At 36.0% G+C, this 18,177-nt stretch overlaps 1 protein-coding gene across 1 annotated transcript in view; it reads right to left on the reverse strand.

The window, feature by feature from the left end:
• Nucleotides 1-602: 602 nt before the first annotated feature.
• The window catches only part of LOC113113326 (E3 ubiquitin-protein ligase RNF130-like), a 30,291-nt gene continuing 12,716 nt past the window's right edge, over nucleotides 603-18,177 (reverse strand). The window contains exons 3-9 of the mRNA XM_026279444.1: nucleotides 15,820-16,070; nucleotides 14,025-14,096; nucleotides 8,740-8,822; nucleotides 4,545-4,641; nucleotides 3,312-3,516; nucleotides 1,299-1,392; nucleotides 603-905 (exon numbers count right to left, since the gene is read on the reverse strand). Coding sequence (XP_026135229.1) covers nucleotides 890-905; nucleotides 1,299-1,392; nucleotides 3,312-3,516; nucleotides 4,545-4,641; nucleotides 8,740-8,822; nucleotides 14,025-14,096; nucleotides 15,820-16,070 — 818 coding nt within the window. The 3' untranslated portion in view covers nucleotides 603-889. The remainder of the gene's footprint in view (nucleotides 906-1,298; nucleotides 1,393-3,311; nucleotides 3,517-4,544; nucleotides 4,642-8,739; nucleotides 8,823-14,024; nucleotides 14,097-15,819; nucleotides 16,071-18,177) is intronic.

The following is an 18,177-nucleotide window of genomic DNA, read 5'->3' on the forward strand; positions in this document are numbered from 1 at the left end:
AATTATGTAACCCACAGGTGAGTAAATAAATATAATTAATATAAAAATGTACAGTAATATGCTGGATATTGTATTCTCATTTTATTGTTATAATTTGATTATAGACTCAAAGACAGCAGCCTAATAATGTCTATTACATAATAATACACTTCACTCCATCAAGTAATCCTTCATTAGCTTGTTCATGTGTTTAGTTTCCAGCTAAACTCTGGTGGTGCAGAACAGACCTGACCTTAAGTTACACAATCCCTATCCCACTGCATTAAATGTTAGGCTGATACAAAACACAATCTGTCCTCATAGATTTATTACAGTATTTTTAGTGCTCTTGGTTTGACTTACTGTAAAGCACTACTGAAATAAACTGTATATGCCACAAAAATTCAATACTGTATGTCCAGTAAAAATGTGACATGATGGATGTTGCTGGTCTGAGAGTAAAAATTTGATTCAGGAGTCTCGCCACAGGAAACAAAAACTAGAGACAGAAGCATCAAAACAGTATCAAGGAATACAATTAGTACTAGTAACTACTAACTTAGTAAAAATCACAACAACGATTTTTGCACAAAGCAATTTTAATACACAAATGTCATTAAAAAAATGTAATTCACAATCAAAGACAAACCAAAAGATTTGAAAAAAAAAAATGATACACATGTAAAAGACATTAATGCAAAACACTATTAATCTAAAATGAAACTAAAAATGGCTTTAATACTGCAAATTGAGTAAAACAGGAAGTTCATCAGCTATATCATCCAGTGAAAAGCTCTGAATGTGCAAGAGGTGAAAGTTAACTAATAACAAATGCAAGTGTCTGAAATCCACGACTTTATTTTTCAGGATGCATTTCGGTTTTAGAAATGAGGACGCCACAAAAATATCTTCATTCCAACTTCAGTCTGCAAAAGACAAAAGTAAAGAAAAAAACACATTTAACAAGCACTGATGTGAGGCACATGGAAATAAACAACTACTTTAGATGTGGGCACTACTTTTTTTACAAAACTAAATTAAATTAGAAATGTAAATAAAACTTTAATAGTATCTTAATAGTACTAAAGTATCACTGGGTTGTTGTTATATATACAATCAAATTTGATCAAACAAATTTAAAGATTCCACAGCCCTTACAGCTAAATAATACTGACACTTTATATTTACTTATAGAAAAGTAGTGCATTAATTTAGTAGCACACTAATGTGAGAGATCATGCTGTGCAGTAGATACTAAATGTGTTTAGTGATGCTGTGACAATCTGAAAACTTTGAAAAAGAATATCCATAATACTCACTCATGGGTGGGGGCGATGGCAGTGGCTCTGATGATCATGTAGCAAAGTGTGAGAGCAGAGAGGACGCCGAAGCTGGCAACAATAAACCACTCTTCTGTTAACAGAGTAAAAGGGGGAGGGGTCATTTTCTGTTGAGGGCGGGGCCAGGGTATCATCTCGACAGACAGCCGAAGAGAAGAAGAAACTGGCGACAGGTGGAGGCGTGAAGAAAAGAGGAATACTTCTCTATTCCATGGAACAGTAGAGGAAACCACAGGCAAGCGATGATCGCACACAAGACAGATAAAACACGAGAGCGAAACTCAATGTAGCACACTCAGAGCACATGACACTTAGTGCTGGTTTAGCCATACATTTACAAAGCAGAGAGGGTTTGAATCTGTTAGGAAGACCGTGTCATTAGAAGATCAATCAGTAAGTATTCCACATAGTTTTTTTTTTTTTAAGGGATTTGTAAAATTCTTTGAAAAAAGTTAGAAACAACAAAAAAAAAACTCTTTAAATCATAAATAAACTGCAGAGCTGTTCAAGCAGATACACCTGCTTGGGGTTCTTTAATATAATTAATCACTGCAATACAAACGCAGACCAACAGGAGGGGTTAAAATTGCTGATCATAATATTTTAAAGACATAGCACCAGGACAAACGGCTGGTAAACAATAAATTATCCCACAAACGTGTAATTATGTGAGCTACTAGTCTGTATAACCTCATTAAAAATGCTGGCGTAACCTAAACAATAATATAACTTTGGAAAGAAATCAAACGAGTGGGTGTAAAATAAAATAAATTAAACTCTGTTGAAACCCTCTGATATGTTGGTATGCATTTTGTCTCAAATCTTTCGTAATGTACTTTAAACTTTTTAACACGCAAGTTAAAAAGAGGAAAATATATAATATGGAGTATGAAGGGTGAATATGATATATTCGTACCATATAGGTACATATAATTTTGTTTTTGATGAAGGTCTGAGGTTTTTACTATAGGTGGCTTGCTTGTGTAGCAAAACAATCAAATGAAATTCAAACAAATCAAAACAAATTCATTTTCCAATATGAATTAATTATCTTGCAACACATGGCATGGAATGTACATTTTAATCACTTTACATACAGCAACTACAACGACAGATTTAGGAGACAAAAAAGAAAATAATAATAACAGAAAATAAAACAAATATGTAACACAAAGATTCAAATAAAATGCTTAAAAACTCTTTTCAATTTAAAGATAATTAAATATATATTTATTTTTTTTATATAAAAAAAAAAAAATAAAAAAAAAAAAATATATAAAATAAAATAGGCCCACTAAAGTCAAAGGGAAATTTTTTTGTTAAAATGTGTTTTATATATATATATATATATATATATATATATATATATATATATATATATATATATATATATATATATATTAGATAGATAGATAGATAGATAGATAGATATAAACGTGTGCAATATTACAGCTCAAATATTAAAAACGTAACCAATAACATAATTTCAAATGGTCATTATCTCAAAATAACACCTACACTATTATGACCCTAAAGGTGTTTATTTTAAGATGATGACTGAATGTACATTATCCTGTTTATTATACAATTATGTATATTACATAGAATTTAGAATTTATTTTCACATGTCAGAAAAGAGATCAGAGTGCCATGACACACACGCAGTGACATAAGAAGTCTAGTACAAGATATTTATTGCAGTAAAGAGCAGGACACACTGCGGTGGAGCACAGACACCTGCTCACATCACTGAGCTCAGCCTCAGCAGCACACAGATGCTCCTGAACAACAGCAGTAGTGCACTACAGTAAGGAAAGCTTACCCCCTGCTGGGGAGCAAATGAAGGAGAAGGTGGGACAGAGATTAGCAAACTTAAAGACGGAGTGTGTGATTTTTGCAATACAGTTTGGTGATGCAGAAATGACACACTTCACCTATAAGAACATACAGATTAAGAGAGACAAAACAAGAGACAATAAGCCCCGCTCTTACTAGTGACAGCAATGTTGATCTCTCCGGAGCGAGGAATGAGCTCTTCGTCGGAGGGAAGCTGGGAGGAACTGGAGTGGTGCAGAGGCTCCAGACTGATGCTGGTCTCAGAGGACAAGTCCACCAGCGCTGTTCTCTGACTGGAAGTCTGACTACGGGACATCCGATCCATGTCAAAAGCCATGTTGTCCACACAGGGCAGGTTGGGCTGTAAGTACATGAAAGTACATGATTTATTAACATAAATATGATTTGAAGCAAATCTTCCTAATGTCAGAAAAAAATTACATAATTACATGACATAATTGCATGTCAGCTAAATGATTAAATGTAAATGTGACATGAAAAATGCTATGAAATGACTGAAGTGACCACCAGAGGGAGCTAGTGGATCAATGATCCTGCACCTCTCACTGCAAAAGCAAGATTACAGGACAAATAACTTTTTATCATTCTGTTGCAACCAGCAACACATATTCATTTTGCCATTTTTTTTTACAGTAATGTGTTTACATGCTCAGATCTGTAATAATTCAGGCAATCCATCCCATTCAAGCTGCAGGAATTGATGTTACTTTCAAGAACATAAATCATAATAAAATCATAACAACACAACATCATTAAATAAGAGTCTTAAGAATGTCACAACCTGCTGCCCTCCAAGATCAATATGTCTGTTGTTTCAGTAATAAATTTAAGTCAGTGTGTGTTCTTTGGGTAGCTGTTCTTTGGGAGGACATTTTTTTTTTTCTCAGAATTCAGCTATACAGTAAATGTGACAAAACATCCCTTCAGGCATGTCTGCAAGAATAATAATAATAATAGTAGTAGTAGTAAAACAAAAATATTATAAAGAGTGAATCATTGTCTAAAAATGAAGGTTTTCTTTTACAGGGGTGGTTGTTTAGATAGGTCTACAGTAATTAGAATTATCTTAACATAATTATCAATTATCAAGTATGAGTTTATTTAAATAATAAATCATTAATATTTAAACAGTGTGTGTGTGTTTGGTCCTGGTATTCCCTATATTATGGGGACTGGTAAATTTTGACCTTGTGGGAAAATGTTTTGGTCCCCGTGAGGTAATACCTCATATAGAGCAATCTTTTTTTGAAAATCTAAAAGTGTAGAAAGTATTGTGTGCAGTGTGTACTGTATAAAATCCATTACATCTATTAGGTCCCCATAAAACATGGAAACCCAGCACGTGTGTGTGTGTGTGTGTGTGTTTACCATAACTCCCAGAGCTTTGAGGATGTTGAGTTTACACATCGGACAGGTGCAGTGCTCATTTAGCCATGGATCCACACACATTTTATGGAAGACGTGCCTGAAGAGAAAGAAAAACATTTTGCCATAAATACAGCACATATGCATGTTATAATCATCTAACATTTGGTTGCAAAACCATAGATATGAAATGTTTCTAATAATTATATTTCTATTCTAACAATGTAAGACCATGAGATTCAGCATCAAGCCTTTGATATCACCATACCTCGATAAATATTTGAAACTGCTCTAAGAACACTGGTGTAAGAAGGACATTACATGTAAAAGCACATTACACATTTATATTACATCCAGAGAGGAGAGAGTGAGATTGGAAGATTAAAAGCAAGAAGCTGGTGGACTTCAAAGGAGCGACAAGAGCTTTCACAGAGAGCTTTTGAGTCTCTTTCTCCTCCTCCTCATATCCGGCTGCCGCACAATCTGAGCAGTGTTTACTCCAGGAAAGACCCTGGGCTCTCGATAGCGGAAACCCTCTTCATGAGGAAGATTCTAGGCACAAGACAGCCATTGAGGCTCATGCTAGAGACAAGGCAGCCATTGTGGCTCTGAAGACTGTGAAGAATCTTTATCACTGCATCATAGAGCTGGGAATTGTTTTAATTATTTTTTTATTCATCCTAAATGTATTTTGGTAAATGCGCACAAAGTTTTGAAACAACTCATTAAAATGGACTGTTACAGAATCTAACACTATTTTCGAGGTCTTTAGGAATTATATTACATATATACATATTGAAATATATTAAAATGTCTAACAGCTACTTTAAACTGTAATAATGTTTCAAAATATGACCCGTTTTTACTTTACTTCTGATCAAATCAATGCAGCCTCGGTGAGCATAAAAAAAATATTATACAACAAAAATCAATGCAAATATAATCAATATATCACTCATCCCTACTGCATTCACCCCAGTATCCTCAAACACAGCAACACGGGCCCAAACCCACGTTTTAAAACCCCTCAATTGAGTATGCTAGTTATATCAGTATTACATAAGTTCCCACAGGAATAAAAGGCAGGCTCCTCAGCAATAAGTGTTTCGAGAAAGATTTGAATACAACCTGAACAGAACTTCTGGGCAAGAGAATTTGTGGAATACAGCTGCAGCAATGCATTTCAGAGGCCTTATCTAAGGATGTTAAATAATGCTAAGTGCCAATGACACTGTGATTTAGGGGTGCTAAAAGGACGTATGCTTCTGGAATGATCCTGTACTGAAGCAACATGCAGACAAACTCCAACAAAGCTTTATTTGCTTGAATGGAGAGCATATGATGAATTAATGATGAGGGTGCATACAACGCAGAGTATACATAGAGATGCATACCACCGCAAAATAAGATAGACCACTCTGTGTGGACCCACTCTTCATGATCTGTGTTATATTACAGTTACCATGCATATATAAATACAAAATTCAGTCCACCTTGTCACAAAACAGTAAGTCATATCCATGAAATGAAGGGCACACCCCTAAGAAAGTTAAAGCGAAGCTAATGCACAGGGACGTAAATTGAATGGCCATGGCTAGGTCAAGTGTGCTGCCATTACTTGCTGTGAGTTATTGATTGTGGCTGGAGATGCTTAAGCTTAAGAGAGCAGAGATACTCACCTTAAGAAGAGATAACATAAGATAAGAACAGATGACAACCATCTACACACACACACACACACACACACACACAAGTTTAGGGTCTTTACTTTTCTGCGTCTTTTTCAATGTCACATGATTAATCCGGAATCATTCTAATATGCTGATTTGTGATCAAGAAATATTTCTTATTATCATCATCATCATCATCAAGGCAGAAAACAGTTGCTTAATGCTGCTTGATATTTTTGTGGAAACCGTCACACTTTAAGGATTCTGTGATTCATAGGACCGCATATATTTGAAATATTTTTTTTGCAACATTACAAATGACTTTACTGTTGCTTTTGATCTATTCGATTTAATAAATATAAATATATATTTCTTGAAAAAATATCTAAACATGTTATTCCAATGAAAATAAAATAGTTTTTTTTATTATCTTTTATCAAAACAGTAATAATCTAACCAATAGCACACTGGCAGGAAAAACTAATATTGATCCATAATATTACTGCTTCTCTTCATGATCCAGTGATCTTGATTGTTAAAATCTTGCATTATACGTATACCCTGAATATTTGTTTTTTTTTTTTTTAAGAAATAAACTATAATGATAAAAAAAATAAGTAGACACCTCTTTACGACAAATGGTTTGGCTATTCTAGTTATTCCAGTTCAAATCTCCAAACAGATCTTGACTATACAGCACAGAATGACATTACTGTATGACAACTCTATGGGTAGGGCCTTTTCTATTCCAGCATGACAGTAAACCTAGAGCACAAAGCTAGTCAAACCTATTGAACACCTTTGGGATGAATTGAAATCGGTTATGAATAACTCAACATCACTACCTGTCCTTATGGAGGTCATGCATTTGCATTATGTATTTAAACTTGTTTTGTTTTTTTTGTAGTATGCTTCCTCGTTTAGTTGAACACATATTTGCAGAGCCCTCAGAGCTAAACTATCTATATATGAGTATCTAAAGCTGAACAGTAAAATATGATAAATATTCAACATTCTTACTATAATCAACAATACTGATGGATTGCTAGGATGCACTGGCATCTAAAAGACCCCATGCAATCAAAGATAAGCGCCTATTTTCTTTCCTGTGTTGACAGCAATTCTTCAAACTGGAAGTTACAGCAGCCAGTATTTTTGATGGCATACATTTTTATTAGCCAATGGCCTATTGTTTATATATTGTGCCACATTTGGGAGTATGTTAACATACACATGGCCCGGAATGCAACATTTATGGAATAAAAGTTGAATTTCATGGGGTTTACAATGCTTGGTGCTTTAAGACCTCCTGGATGGTCATCCAACGGTTTCTCACGATGACTGAGAGTTTGAGACTGGTTTGTTGCTGGATGCCAGCAGCTGTCTGAGGCAGCACAGGCTGCAGCTCACGAGTGTGTTATTTGATCTGACTGGAGTGGAGCAATGATTCAGCCGTAAGCAGAGAACAATGCAATTAACCAGGCTCTGGATTAGTGCTTCATCGCTGCTGTACAGTTGTAGAGACAGAAAGAGGGAGTGAAAGAGATAATAAGAATAGAGCGTGAGTGGGTGTGGATGAAAAGAGAAAAAGTATCAAAGCTAGTAGATATCATGGAGAGATGACTGACACTGTACTAGAGATAGTTCACCAATTTGAATTTATCTATTTTCAATTTTTCAAATAATTTACTCATTTCAAACCTGTATGACTGACTTTCTAGTGTCAAACTAGTTACTGCACGTAGCAGCTCACAGTGTATCTACATAAGCATTTATAGCATGTGGACATGGTGTAAGATGATCCACAAAATTAGCTGCTAGACTTCCAGCTGTGTGACCGGGTCATACTCGGCAGATGGTGTCTGAAACGGTAGGATAGGGCATGCTTGTGTATTAGTGTGTGCTTACTTTATGTCGCATCCCTTTAATATACTGTGCATGAATAATGTGTATCTGTTTGTAAGAATAAATAAATGCATGTGTGTTGGCTGCCTAGAGGTCACTGGAAGCTGAGCTGCTAAAAATAAGCAGAGTGGGTCTGACAGGGCAGTGATTCACAGCAACAGCAGTGCCACATTTCCTCAACACACACACATCTCACAACAGCAAGAGACCTCTGATCTCCCTCTCTCGCTCCAAATTTCATTTGACCATTAGTCTGGGGTGAGAAACCAAATTGCACCGGATAATGCAAAAATATTTTGTCAGTGGACAACATAAGAGAAAATGTTCAAATGGAAAAAAATAATAATAATTTACTACCATAACGAGAGCAGTTTCAGTTTAAATTCTGAATAAAACATTAAGGATAACCTTTTTTTATAATTATTCTTACAATAGAACGACAACAAAAGAGAATTAAAGAAATGTATATTAATAAATATTAGTAGTAAAAAAGAGAAATTAAAAAACTGAGCATTTAAAAAAAGAAAAAAGTTAATTTGCAGAAATAGTTGATATTTCATTGCCCTTGTTTCACAAAGAGAAACTAAATGCATATGTAAATACACACAGACACACAAACTTACTTGCAGGGTAGGATCCGGACCACATCGTTTAGCTGATAACCTTCGATGCACACTGCACAATGATTAAAATCTGGCTCTGCTTCCTGCAAAACATGAACGCAAGATGAAGATTAAAGTTAGCCTTTTCATTAGTCAAAATATAGTTCAAAATTTAATTTTCAACATTAGAAAGCTTCATTAGGATACAGACAACAGGTACATCGGGGCAGTTTTAGGATCATTTGCCAGGTAAACCAGAATAGGACTATCAAATGATCATTTTTACAGAAGCTAAGCTAAAATGCAATAAGTGACCACTGACCACATGTAAAGGGGAAATGCTGTCTGACAAGACACATTAATAGACAAGATGATGTTGCTGAATTTATTATTATTATTTTTTTTAAGTATTACGTACAGCTGCATTTTTACTCCGTAAAAACATCACAGAAATATAAACCAAGAGACCATTGTAAGGTTCTGCTGCTTATCACTTGTTGAATGTGAGAAGCTAGGGACACAAAAACAAAAATAAGGGGAGGACCTGTTTAATGTTTAAGATAAATCAATATGAATACAGAAATATAAGAAACAGAAACACTCTTAATATAATTCTCTTTAGGACCTTGAATCTTCCCTACTATTTCTACTTAAGCATCACTAGCCCATTATTATTAAATCTGTATGCTGGCCTCATGACACGTATCTGTGAGAAATAGAAATAAGGCAGGTAAAATTCTCTTGAAACTCTTGGCATTGTGCTTTGAGTACCTGCATTTCGCTCTATATTGATCTGATCTCTTGACCTCCTCGCAGCCTCTTCCTTGTATTCACCTTGCCCAGCTATTCTCAAGTGCACTTGATTATAAAGTCAAACTATTATGTAATTCTTTAAATAGATGAGATTAAAATGGTCTAACTACGGTGTAGCAATCTGTACAGTTACAATAGCAAAGTATGTATGTAATGTGCACAGTATTGCATGCAGAATTCTATTAACATAAGAGCACACTGCACATTGCAATCTCTTAACTTTTGACAATGCATCAAGGGTTTAATTGCACATTAACTGCTTTTATGTTTTAGGTGATAACTAGCTGTCACTCACTTAATTAAAAATGCATGTTGTAAATGAGGTCACTTAAAAACATGTGATCTGCATAATGAATATAGTGTTGATAATACAGTTAAACAATATCATTGCATAATCCACATGGATTACATAATACTTCAACAAATAGTAGGCAGAACAATATGTACTGTAAGCCGTTCATTATGCAGTAAGCGAATATTTCAGCTAGTATATTATAATGTTAAAACACATGGCTCCTGCAACAAGAGAATACGTGTGTCCTATATATATATATATATATATATATATATATATATATATATTTTTTTTTTTTTTTTTTTTTTTTTTGCGACACTTATTTAGACAGATTTACAATTCTAGGAACACTTTAAAAAATAAAGATCAAGACGAGCACATATTATGGGATGAAGTCATTTTGGCAAATGAAGTAGGTCATCTTGTTCCATGCACACCATAAATTACGGCATACTCCATTCCTATTTTAATGTATGATAGCATGCCATTCTGAACATTCATACTGTATTTTGTGTCAATAATTACCTTACACAGATCCCCAAAAATACTGGAATATAAATAGAATAAAAAAACATGGAAAAAAATTTCTTAGAGTGTTTCTAGAAACCCATGTCAAGTCTCAGAGACAACTATAGGAAGCTGCTCGGGTAACAGTGTGTCTCTGTATAATTATTGCAGGTTGACTGAGCAGGAGAGAGCAATCGTTCGGCAGATTTAGTAGATACAATGTGTCAAAGATGCTGTATTTCTCTGGCTCTGCTTTCAGTCCATCTGTCACTTGACTGACCAATGAGGTCAGTCTGAAGCGAATCTTGACACCACAGAGGAAACGCTGCCTACTTATAGGAGTGACTAGTGATGCGCATTTCTTCATACACACATATATATATATATATATATATATATACACACACACACACACACACACACACACACACACACACAGTGGGCATAGATAATTTTTTTTAATCTAGATTAATCTCACTGTGATCTTGAAATTAATCTACAACACTTGCAAACAACACACCTGTTTTACACCAGTGTTTACGTTTTTTCAAGTTTGTAGGTGTCAAGGTACAAAAACCAAATAATTAAATGTAAAATAGCACTGGATAGTCTTCAATGTAAAAATGAAATATACAATCAAACCTATATTTATTCAGACACCTTCATCATTTCTAACATTATTACAGTTTTGCTATATATATCAAAAATTATACCTGGTGTCTGAATTTTTGTTTTGACTGTTAAAACTAAAAAGTAATTCAGTCAAGAGCAGTGAGTGATTTTCTTTCATTTTCTTGGATAAACATTACAGCAGGCAGTAGCTAAATAAGGCGCGGTCACTTTAAGAGACCATGAACGCATCCAATATAATACACATCCCATTTTTTCCCTCAACTGTTTACTTTCACTTAAGAAATAATTGACAGTTTTTTCGTGCATTATTTCCAAGGTGGAGATTTTGACATATTTTGTATGTATTTGTCGGCACAAGAGCAAAATTAAGCAAATTTGATGTTCAAGTATTTTGAGACGCCTTTCTCTTCGCAGAAGAGAGCTTGGTTCAGTAGTATTGCTGTCCGTGACACGCGGCTCTCTCTCTCTCTCTCGTGCGCATCGAACACCAGTAACCAGCTACTCCGTCCGTTCATCTTTTCCGCGTCTTGTGTTTGGATGTTGTAAAAACATGTGAAAAAGATACGTTTTCGTGACGATGCGCAGCAGTGGCCCGTCAACTGTCCTGAGCATCTTTTTAGGCTGGCCTTAGCCAGTCGGTTATATAAAATATCAAGGTGAAAGTCATCAGCTTGCTTAATATAGACCCAGCTCCCAAACCCAACTTTGAGAATAGATTAACAGCGATATTTTTTTTATCGCCCGATAAGAGTCTCGCATTAACGCAGCACGTTAACGGCGATAACGGCCCACCACTAAAATATTATATATATATATATATATATATATATATATATATATAGTTTTTTATAAGCCTTCATTAGCAATTAAGAAAAGCCTAACTATGACAAAGTTATGACAAGACCAGCTATTACAGTGATTTAATTGATTTGATTTTTGCAATGAACAATCTTATCATTAACTAAAACTATCAAAAATCAGTAATTCAAATAAAGCTTAAAAAAAAAAAAAAGAGAAACGAGAAATCCTACATTTGCAACCAACTAAAATAAAGTTTAAGTGTTAGTACTAAAATTATTCAAACAAAAACTGAACTAAATTAAAAATGACAACATAATATTACTAAAACTTAAACTAAAATAAAAACAAACAAAAAAACTAATTCAAACTATTAATAAATACAATAATAGTATGTAAAATAATACTAAAATGACACTGACAATTAACTTGATTATTTAATGCTACAATAACGGCTCAAGTGGCATTCTTACCCAATATTTAATAGGACTTCATCATACATTTCCTATGAGACTTAATGTTATGCAGCAGCAATGCTTTCAAACATTATTTATATATTATGACACAATAAATATACCCCTAGTAGCAGGCAACGCATCACTCAGGCAACTAACTAGACCTCCCTGGGCATGGAGCCATTTAGAAAGTGACAAAATCCTCCTAGGTTTTATATCACACTGTCCTGCTCTTCCTGGAAGCATCTTCTCTACTCTGGATGCTATTTCCGTCACCTGGCAGTGTCCTGTCTACTCTGCATGGTCAAGGTCATGTTGTGACGAGTGGTGTTTGGTTTCTGATGGGGCCCTCTCAGTGTGAGAGTCATCGACTCTGGTCCGGTCGGTCCCTGCAGAGGGACGTGGCCGATACTCAGAGGCTTCAGCCAAGGCAGTGAAGCTGTACAGATGAATCATCACTGGGAAATGCGTCATAACGGATCAAAAAAAAAAAAAAATTAGGCAATCACTTGAAAAGGAAAAAGGAGAGACCGAAAGAAAGAGGCAGAGGAAGATAGACAGATGTTCTCTCACTCAATCACTAGCGAGCAGGACATCTCAGACGAAGGGGTTTCAATTTCTTGCAGCACTTCTCCAAGGCCACTGATGTTTTATTCATGGCTGATGTGAGCTGACCTTGACTGGGCTATGATACACACTGACTGGCACAGCTCCAGCCCTTCTCCCAACCAAACAGCTGTGAAGTCTCACGACCCTTCTTACCTCATCGCTCACCTGACAGTCATTCACCTTTACACAGGTCAATGTCTTTGTGGTATATTCAAGAGTACTTTTAGAGATGAACCTAAACTATCTGTCACCAATATTTAACCACCAATTATTGATTAAATTAGACCTTGAGCAAAGGTTTAATATGCATTGTATTATTACACAAGTAATGATGCACCACATGCATAAATATACTGTGCAGTTTTTCTTTTTTTTTTTAATCCTGAGATCCCTAGTCACTTTATTATAAAGAGGATAAAAAAAAAATCTGCGTTGTGTTGTTTGCTTTGGTGTAAACTGATTTCAACAGGTTAACCCGATCGGAGTTTTCTTTTTTATTATGTTTGAAAAATGTTAAAAGCTGAATTTACAGAAGCCAGAATATACGCTGATTTAGTGCTCAAGAACCAGTCAATGTTAAAAACAGCTGTGCAGCTTAATATTTTTATGGAAACTGTCATACATTTTTATGATACTTGGATGAACAGAAAGTTACTGCGCATTTGTACATGTAGTGCAGTAATGTCTGTTTTGCTGCAAACAGAAACAGGGATTTCAACCAGAAACCAAGTAGTTTCACCTGCTTTGAGATTGCTTTTACTAACTGCTCTGAGATTGCTTTTTCTAAAGTAATAATAGTAGGGCAGATACGTATCACCATGCAGCAATTTCCAAAGGCGTTGTGTTTTGTTTATGCTCTTTAGGCGTCTGCTTTTAAACCGCATGCACTCTGTGTAGACTGTAATGTACAGGTTGCCGCTAGACAGCAAGGCTACATTTCTATCTACTTGTAGTTTTCAGTTGTTTGAAAATGCAATGTGATTAAGCACTCAGAAGAATAGTGACAGGCGTATTTATCTGCAGTGTGTACGTGTCTAGTGAGTACTTCATGGAATACAGAGATGCAATATGAATGAAGAATTGCACAAACAGTTCCATAATAGGACACAGTGCTGCTTACTATAGCCTGGCAGACATTACATGGATAGATGCATGCCTGAGGAAAGAAAACAAGCAATGACGTTAAAAGAGCTCACCTTGTCCCCTCTTTTTACCGTCCTGGTAGTCAGCTTGCTAATGGCCTTATTGGCAGCATCTCCCAGCCGTCGCTATAGTAACAAAAGACAGAGATGAGACGGTAATTCACATAATTTTAGATTCACAGCTTGACTTAATGAAACAGGAAATTAAAATTACTAAACTATGTTGGGGAATAAAAGACTCTGAACAGCAGAAAAAACAATTGCGATTCAGATTTTCATAAACAAGGTAGAGCGGAATAATAATGCAGAGAAGAAAGCATTAGCAATATTAATTGTGATAGAAGCAACGTATTAAAGTGTCTTATTGGATTGTATAAAGCAAATGAGGCTGAGTTAGTGAAAGGCCTGACGGTGAGGGCCATAAGTGCAGCCTGTAATGGGCAGTTTATTGTCTGTGTGTGTTTATGAGTGTTTGTTCTGAGATGTCCTCGGTCCTTCGGTCTGACAGTTAATGCTAAATAAACCGCTCAGCGATTTACCGCCGACAGTTTACAGAAAAAGCCAAAGGGGCAACCAGGGCCAAAGGATTTATGCTGGCTAAACCATGCATGTATGTGCTATATTTGCAAAGGTCTCAAAATGTCCTCTCAAATATAGACACAAATATACAGACTCATGAGGATGTCTTCACAAGTACGGTTCATTTAATGACCAAATGATGTTTTCATTCAAATCTAAAAATGTCACAGGGGTTAGGGTCAGTCTGTACTAATTATAATAAGCTTAATTAAAAAAACAACAGAAGTCAATGGAAGGTGCAGTATGTGTGGGTAATACAGTAAAAAACAGTAAATAGTAATATTGTGAAATATTATTAGAATTTTGATTGGAATTAATAGATCCTTCAGAAATTATTCTAATATCAACCTGGTGTTCAAAAAACTTTTCATTTATAGTTTAACGAATGATGAAAACAGTTGTTCTGTTTAATATTTTTGTGAAAACAGTCATACATTTTTAGGAATCTTGAATAAACAAGATCTGAAACAATTCTTTTTTAACATTATAAATGTTTTTACTGCCACTTTGAATAATTTATTGCACTCTTATTTATATATTTATTTATTTATTTATATAAATGTATTTATTTTATTTTTTTTCATAAAACTGTTAAGCTATAATCACACTGGCAAAGATGTGCAAATAAGCTTTTGCTGAAACTGTCTATGACATGTCCCCAATTAAAAAGATTTAAGTAACCTTACACATTCTCAGGGCAAAGCCTTGAATTCAAATGCACTCACTGTTTTCATTGCACTCCGTAGTATAAACTGTGTCTACTACTTTAAATTTAACTAGTAAATAAGAGATTTCACCTTCATACCAGCAGACGTTAAAACAGCTTGATTACAGCAGTTTATGCCAGCAGTAAATTCAGAAGTCTGTTAAAATAGAAAGGGCTGAGAGACATCAGCCCTTCTGTGGAGTAATGAGGACTGTGAGTGTGTGTGTGTGTGTGTGGAACCAGACGCTGAAGAGGCAGAGTGTCACCAAACACACACACACACACACACACACACACACACACACACACACACACTTCTGCATTAAGATTTCATGAGCTGGGAAGGCTGGGCCATTTACTACTATATTTGAGCATACAGGAAGTTCCATGAAGGTCAGATAAGCCTGTTAAATATCAGAGAGATCTTTGGAAGAAAAATCTGGCACTGCTTTTAGATGCAAGCTTGAAGGTGAGTGTGTTTTTGTGTATTTTGTTCAAAAAAGCAACAGGAGAATAATGAAGCAGAAGTGCTAGGCTGGTATATGTGTGTGTGTTGTCTAAGACCTGACTGCGGTCGCGTGCGCTGGTGTCTCTGATCTTCTGGATGAAGTAGAAGATCAGCCAAGCAGAGGAGATAATCATCAGCACGATAAAGGAGATGGAGACGAACACCAAGGAGCCGCGGTTGATGTTCTTGGGCAGCCCTCGTGACCCAACCATCACAGACACCAACACAGTCTGGTTCTTCTCCAGGAATCCCAGAATCTCCTTTCCAAAGGACTCGGTGATCATTACCGCCACTATGTCTCCAGTGCCTTAGGACAGATAAATTATATTGAGATAGAAGTTATTTTCAGCCAAGAAAATTATGTGAAAAAAAAAAAAGATTCATAATGCAATTACTAAATCATTAATACAATAAAATAATACAAGTATGAGTAATAATAATAAATCATGATAAATGTCATATGCATTTTATACATTTTACAGCACCTACATTTTCATGATTGCAACCGGTCAAAACAAAAGCTTGATGGTTTACTGTTTGCAAATAAAGAAATTAGGACGTCAATATTAGTACTGTAATTTTGAAGTAAAATAAAATTATTTGTATGACTTATTTTACAGTATTACAAATGAAAGGGTTCCCACACCTTGGTTAACTTCAAATTCAAGGACCTTTCAAGGACTTTTCAGGTCCAATACCCTGAAATTCCAGGACTTTATGTGAAAACACATTTCAAGTGAGAGCAAGGTTACATCGTGTTACCTTGTAAGATAAATTGTTAGTTTCATGTGTCAAACACACCTATGCAAAAAAAGCATTTTTCTTTTTTCTTTGGCCTTATGACAGAGATTTTCAGTACATCCTATACTGTATTCTAAAATGATCTGATATTAACTTTTTCATTAGGGTTGTCAACTTCAGAAAATGGGACTATAGCAATATAAGAGACAGAATAAGGGACGCTCAAAATATTTTTTCTGTACCATGCTGTAAAAATTTATTTAAGGGTAAAAAAACTGTAAAAATAGAGTACTAGAGTAAAAACCAGTTAAATGGTTAGTGGCAAATTCTCCTACTATATACACAGTGAAAAATTTTATTGGACGTTACATGTATTTTTACAGTAGTATAGCATTTTTTGGAAGTGGAGAAAGACTTTATAATTTACAGTGAGTAAACTGACATTCCCAGAATTGCCTGCATTACATTTAAAATCTGATGTTTTTTTTTTTGTTGTTGTTGTTGTTGTTGAAATAACTAAGCTGCTGCTTAGTTTTTTCTTATCAGTTTTGTTTATTATGGTTGTGTGTTACACAAAGTATAACGACTGAACATCTATGAAACTTCATTCAATAAAGTTTTTTTTTTTTTTTTTCAATGACATTTATGATTTTGATCTAAAATGTTATTGCAAGCATGTAGCCTACGAATAAATGAAATAAATATTTTTCCATTAAACAGAACTTGGGAGTGCGTGGGCTGATTTTGGTGCATGAATTTGTTCTTCAATATTAATGAGGTCTAGGTTTAGGAATATGCTAAAAGTAACAATTTTAAAAATATGTAGTTCCTTTTCGGGAACTCGAGCTGCGTCGATATCGCTTTGGGGAACGTCCCTGACGAGACCGGCTCTGAACATCGTGTGCAAACTGTCCAATGGACGGGCGTGACGTCACGGAGCGGGGTGACGTAGCGACCAGGAAGCTATATAAGCACGTGCCGTGCAGCTGGCTTCAGCTTCGCTCTGTCAGCAAGCGCTCTGTGTGTGCATGTTTAAAAGTCTGTCCCGTTGGTCCTATTTATTGTTGTCTGTCTCCTTAGCCATTAAAAGATCGCTAATACAGCTCAATAATGCCAAAAGCAAAGCAAAAGACCAAGTATTTAAAGGGCGATTCCAAGCCGCGTTACAAATTTTGTGTTCCTCCCTGCCCTCGCTACATCACGAGCGGGGATACACACAATCTGTGCGTGGCTTGCCTGGGATCGAAGCACGCTGAGTCGGCTCTCGAGGGGGCCGACTGTCCGCATTGCGAGCGATTGCCAATGCGGGCGCTTCGATCCCGGAGGGCTCTCTTCGAGGAGGGAGCCTTCACCAGCGTTCCTCGCGGTGCTGGCCCCGCTTCTGCCGAGGCAGAGCGGCTGCTGCACTCGTGGGGTTCGCAGGTGGATCTGCCAGAGGGAATGGAGACGGGCCAGTCCTTATCTCCTTCCTCATCTGCCAGATCAGGCGCCCAAACCCTGGGTTCGGAAGCACGCTCGTCGGTTTCTTCCCCCCAGGGTGAGGGATCAGCTCTCCGCCTCTCTTCCTCCGAGGAGGTTGACGTGGAGACTGTTGCTGGGGATTCGCCACCCCTATCGCCCCAGTATGAGGAGCTTTTGGAGGTGGTTACACGCGCAGTTGATAGATTAAAAAT

This window comes from Carassius auratus, chromosome 14 (genome assembly GCF_003368295.1).
Source record: "Carassius auratus strain Wakin chromosome 14, ASM336829v1, whole genome shotgun sequence".
NCBI lineage: Eukaryota > Metazoa > Chordata > Actinopteri > Cypriniformes > Cyprinidae > Carassius > Carassius auratus.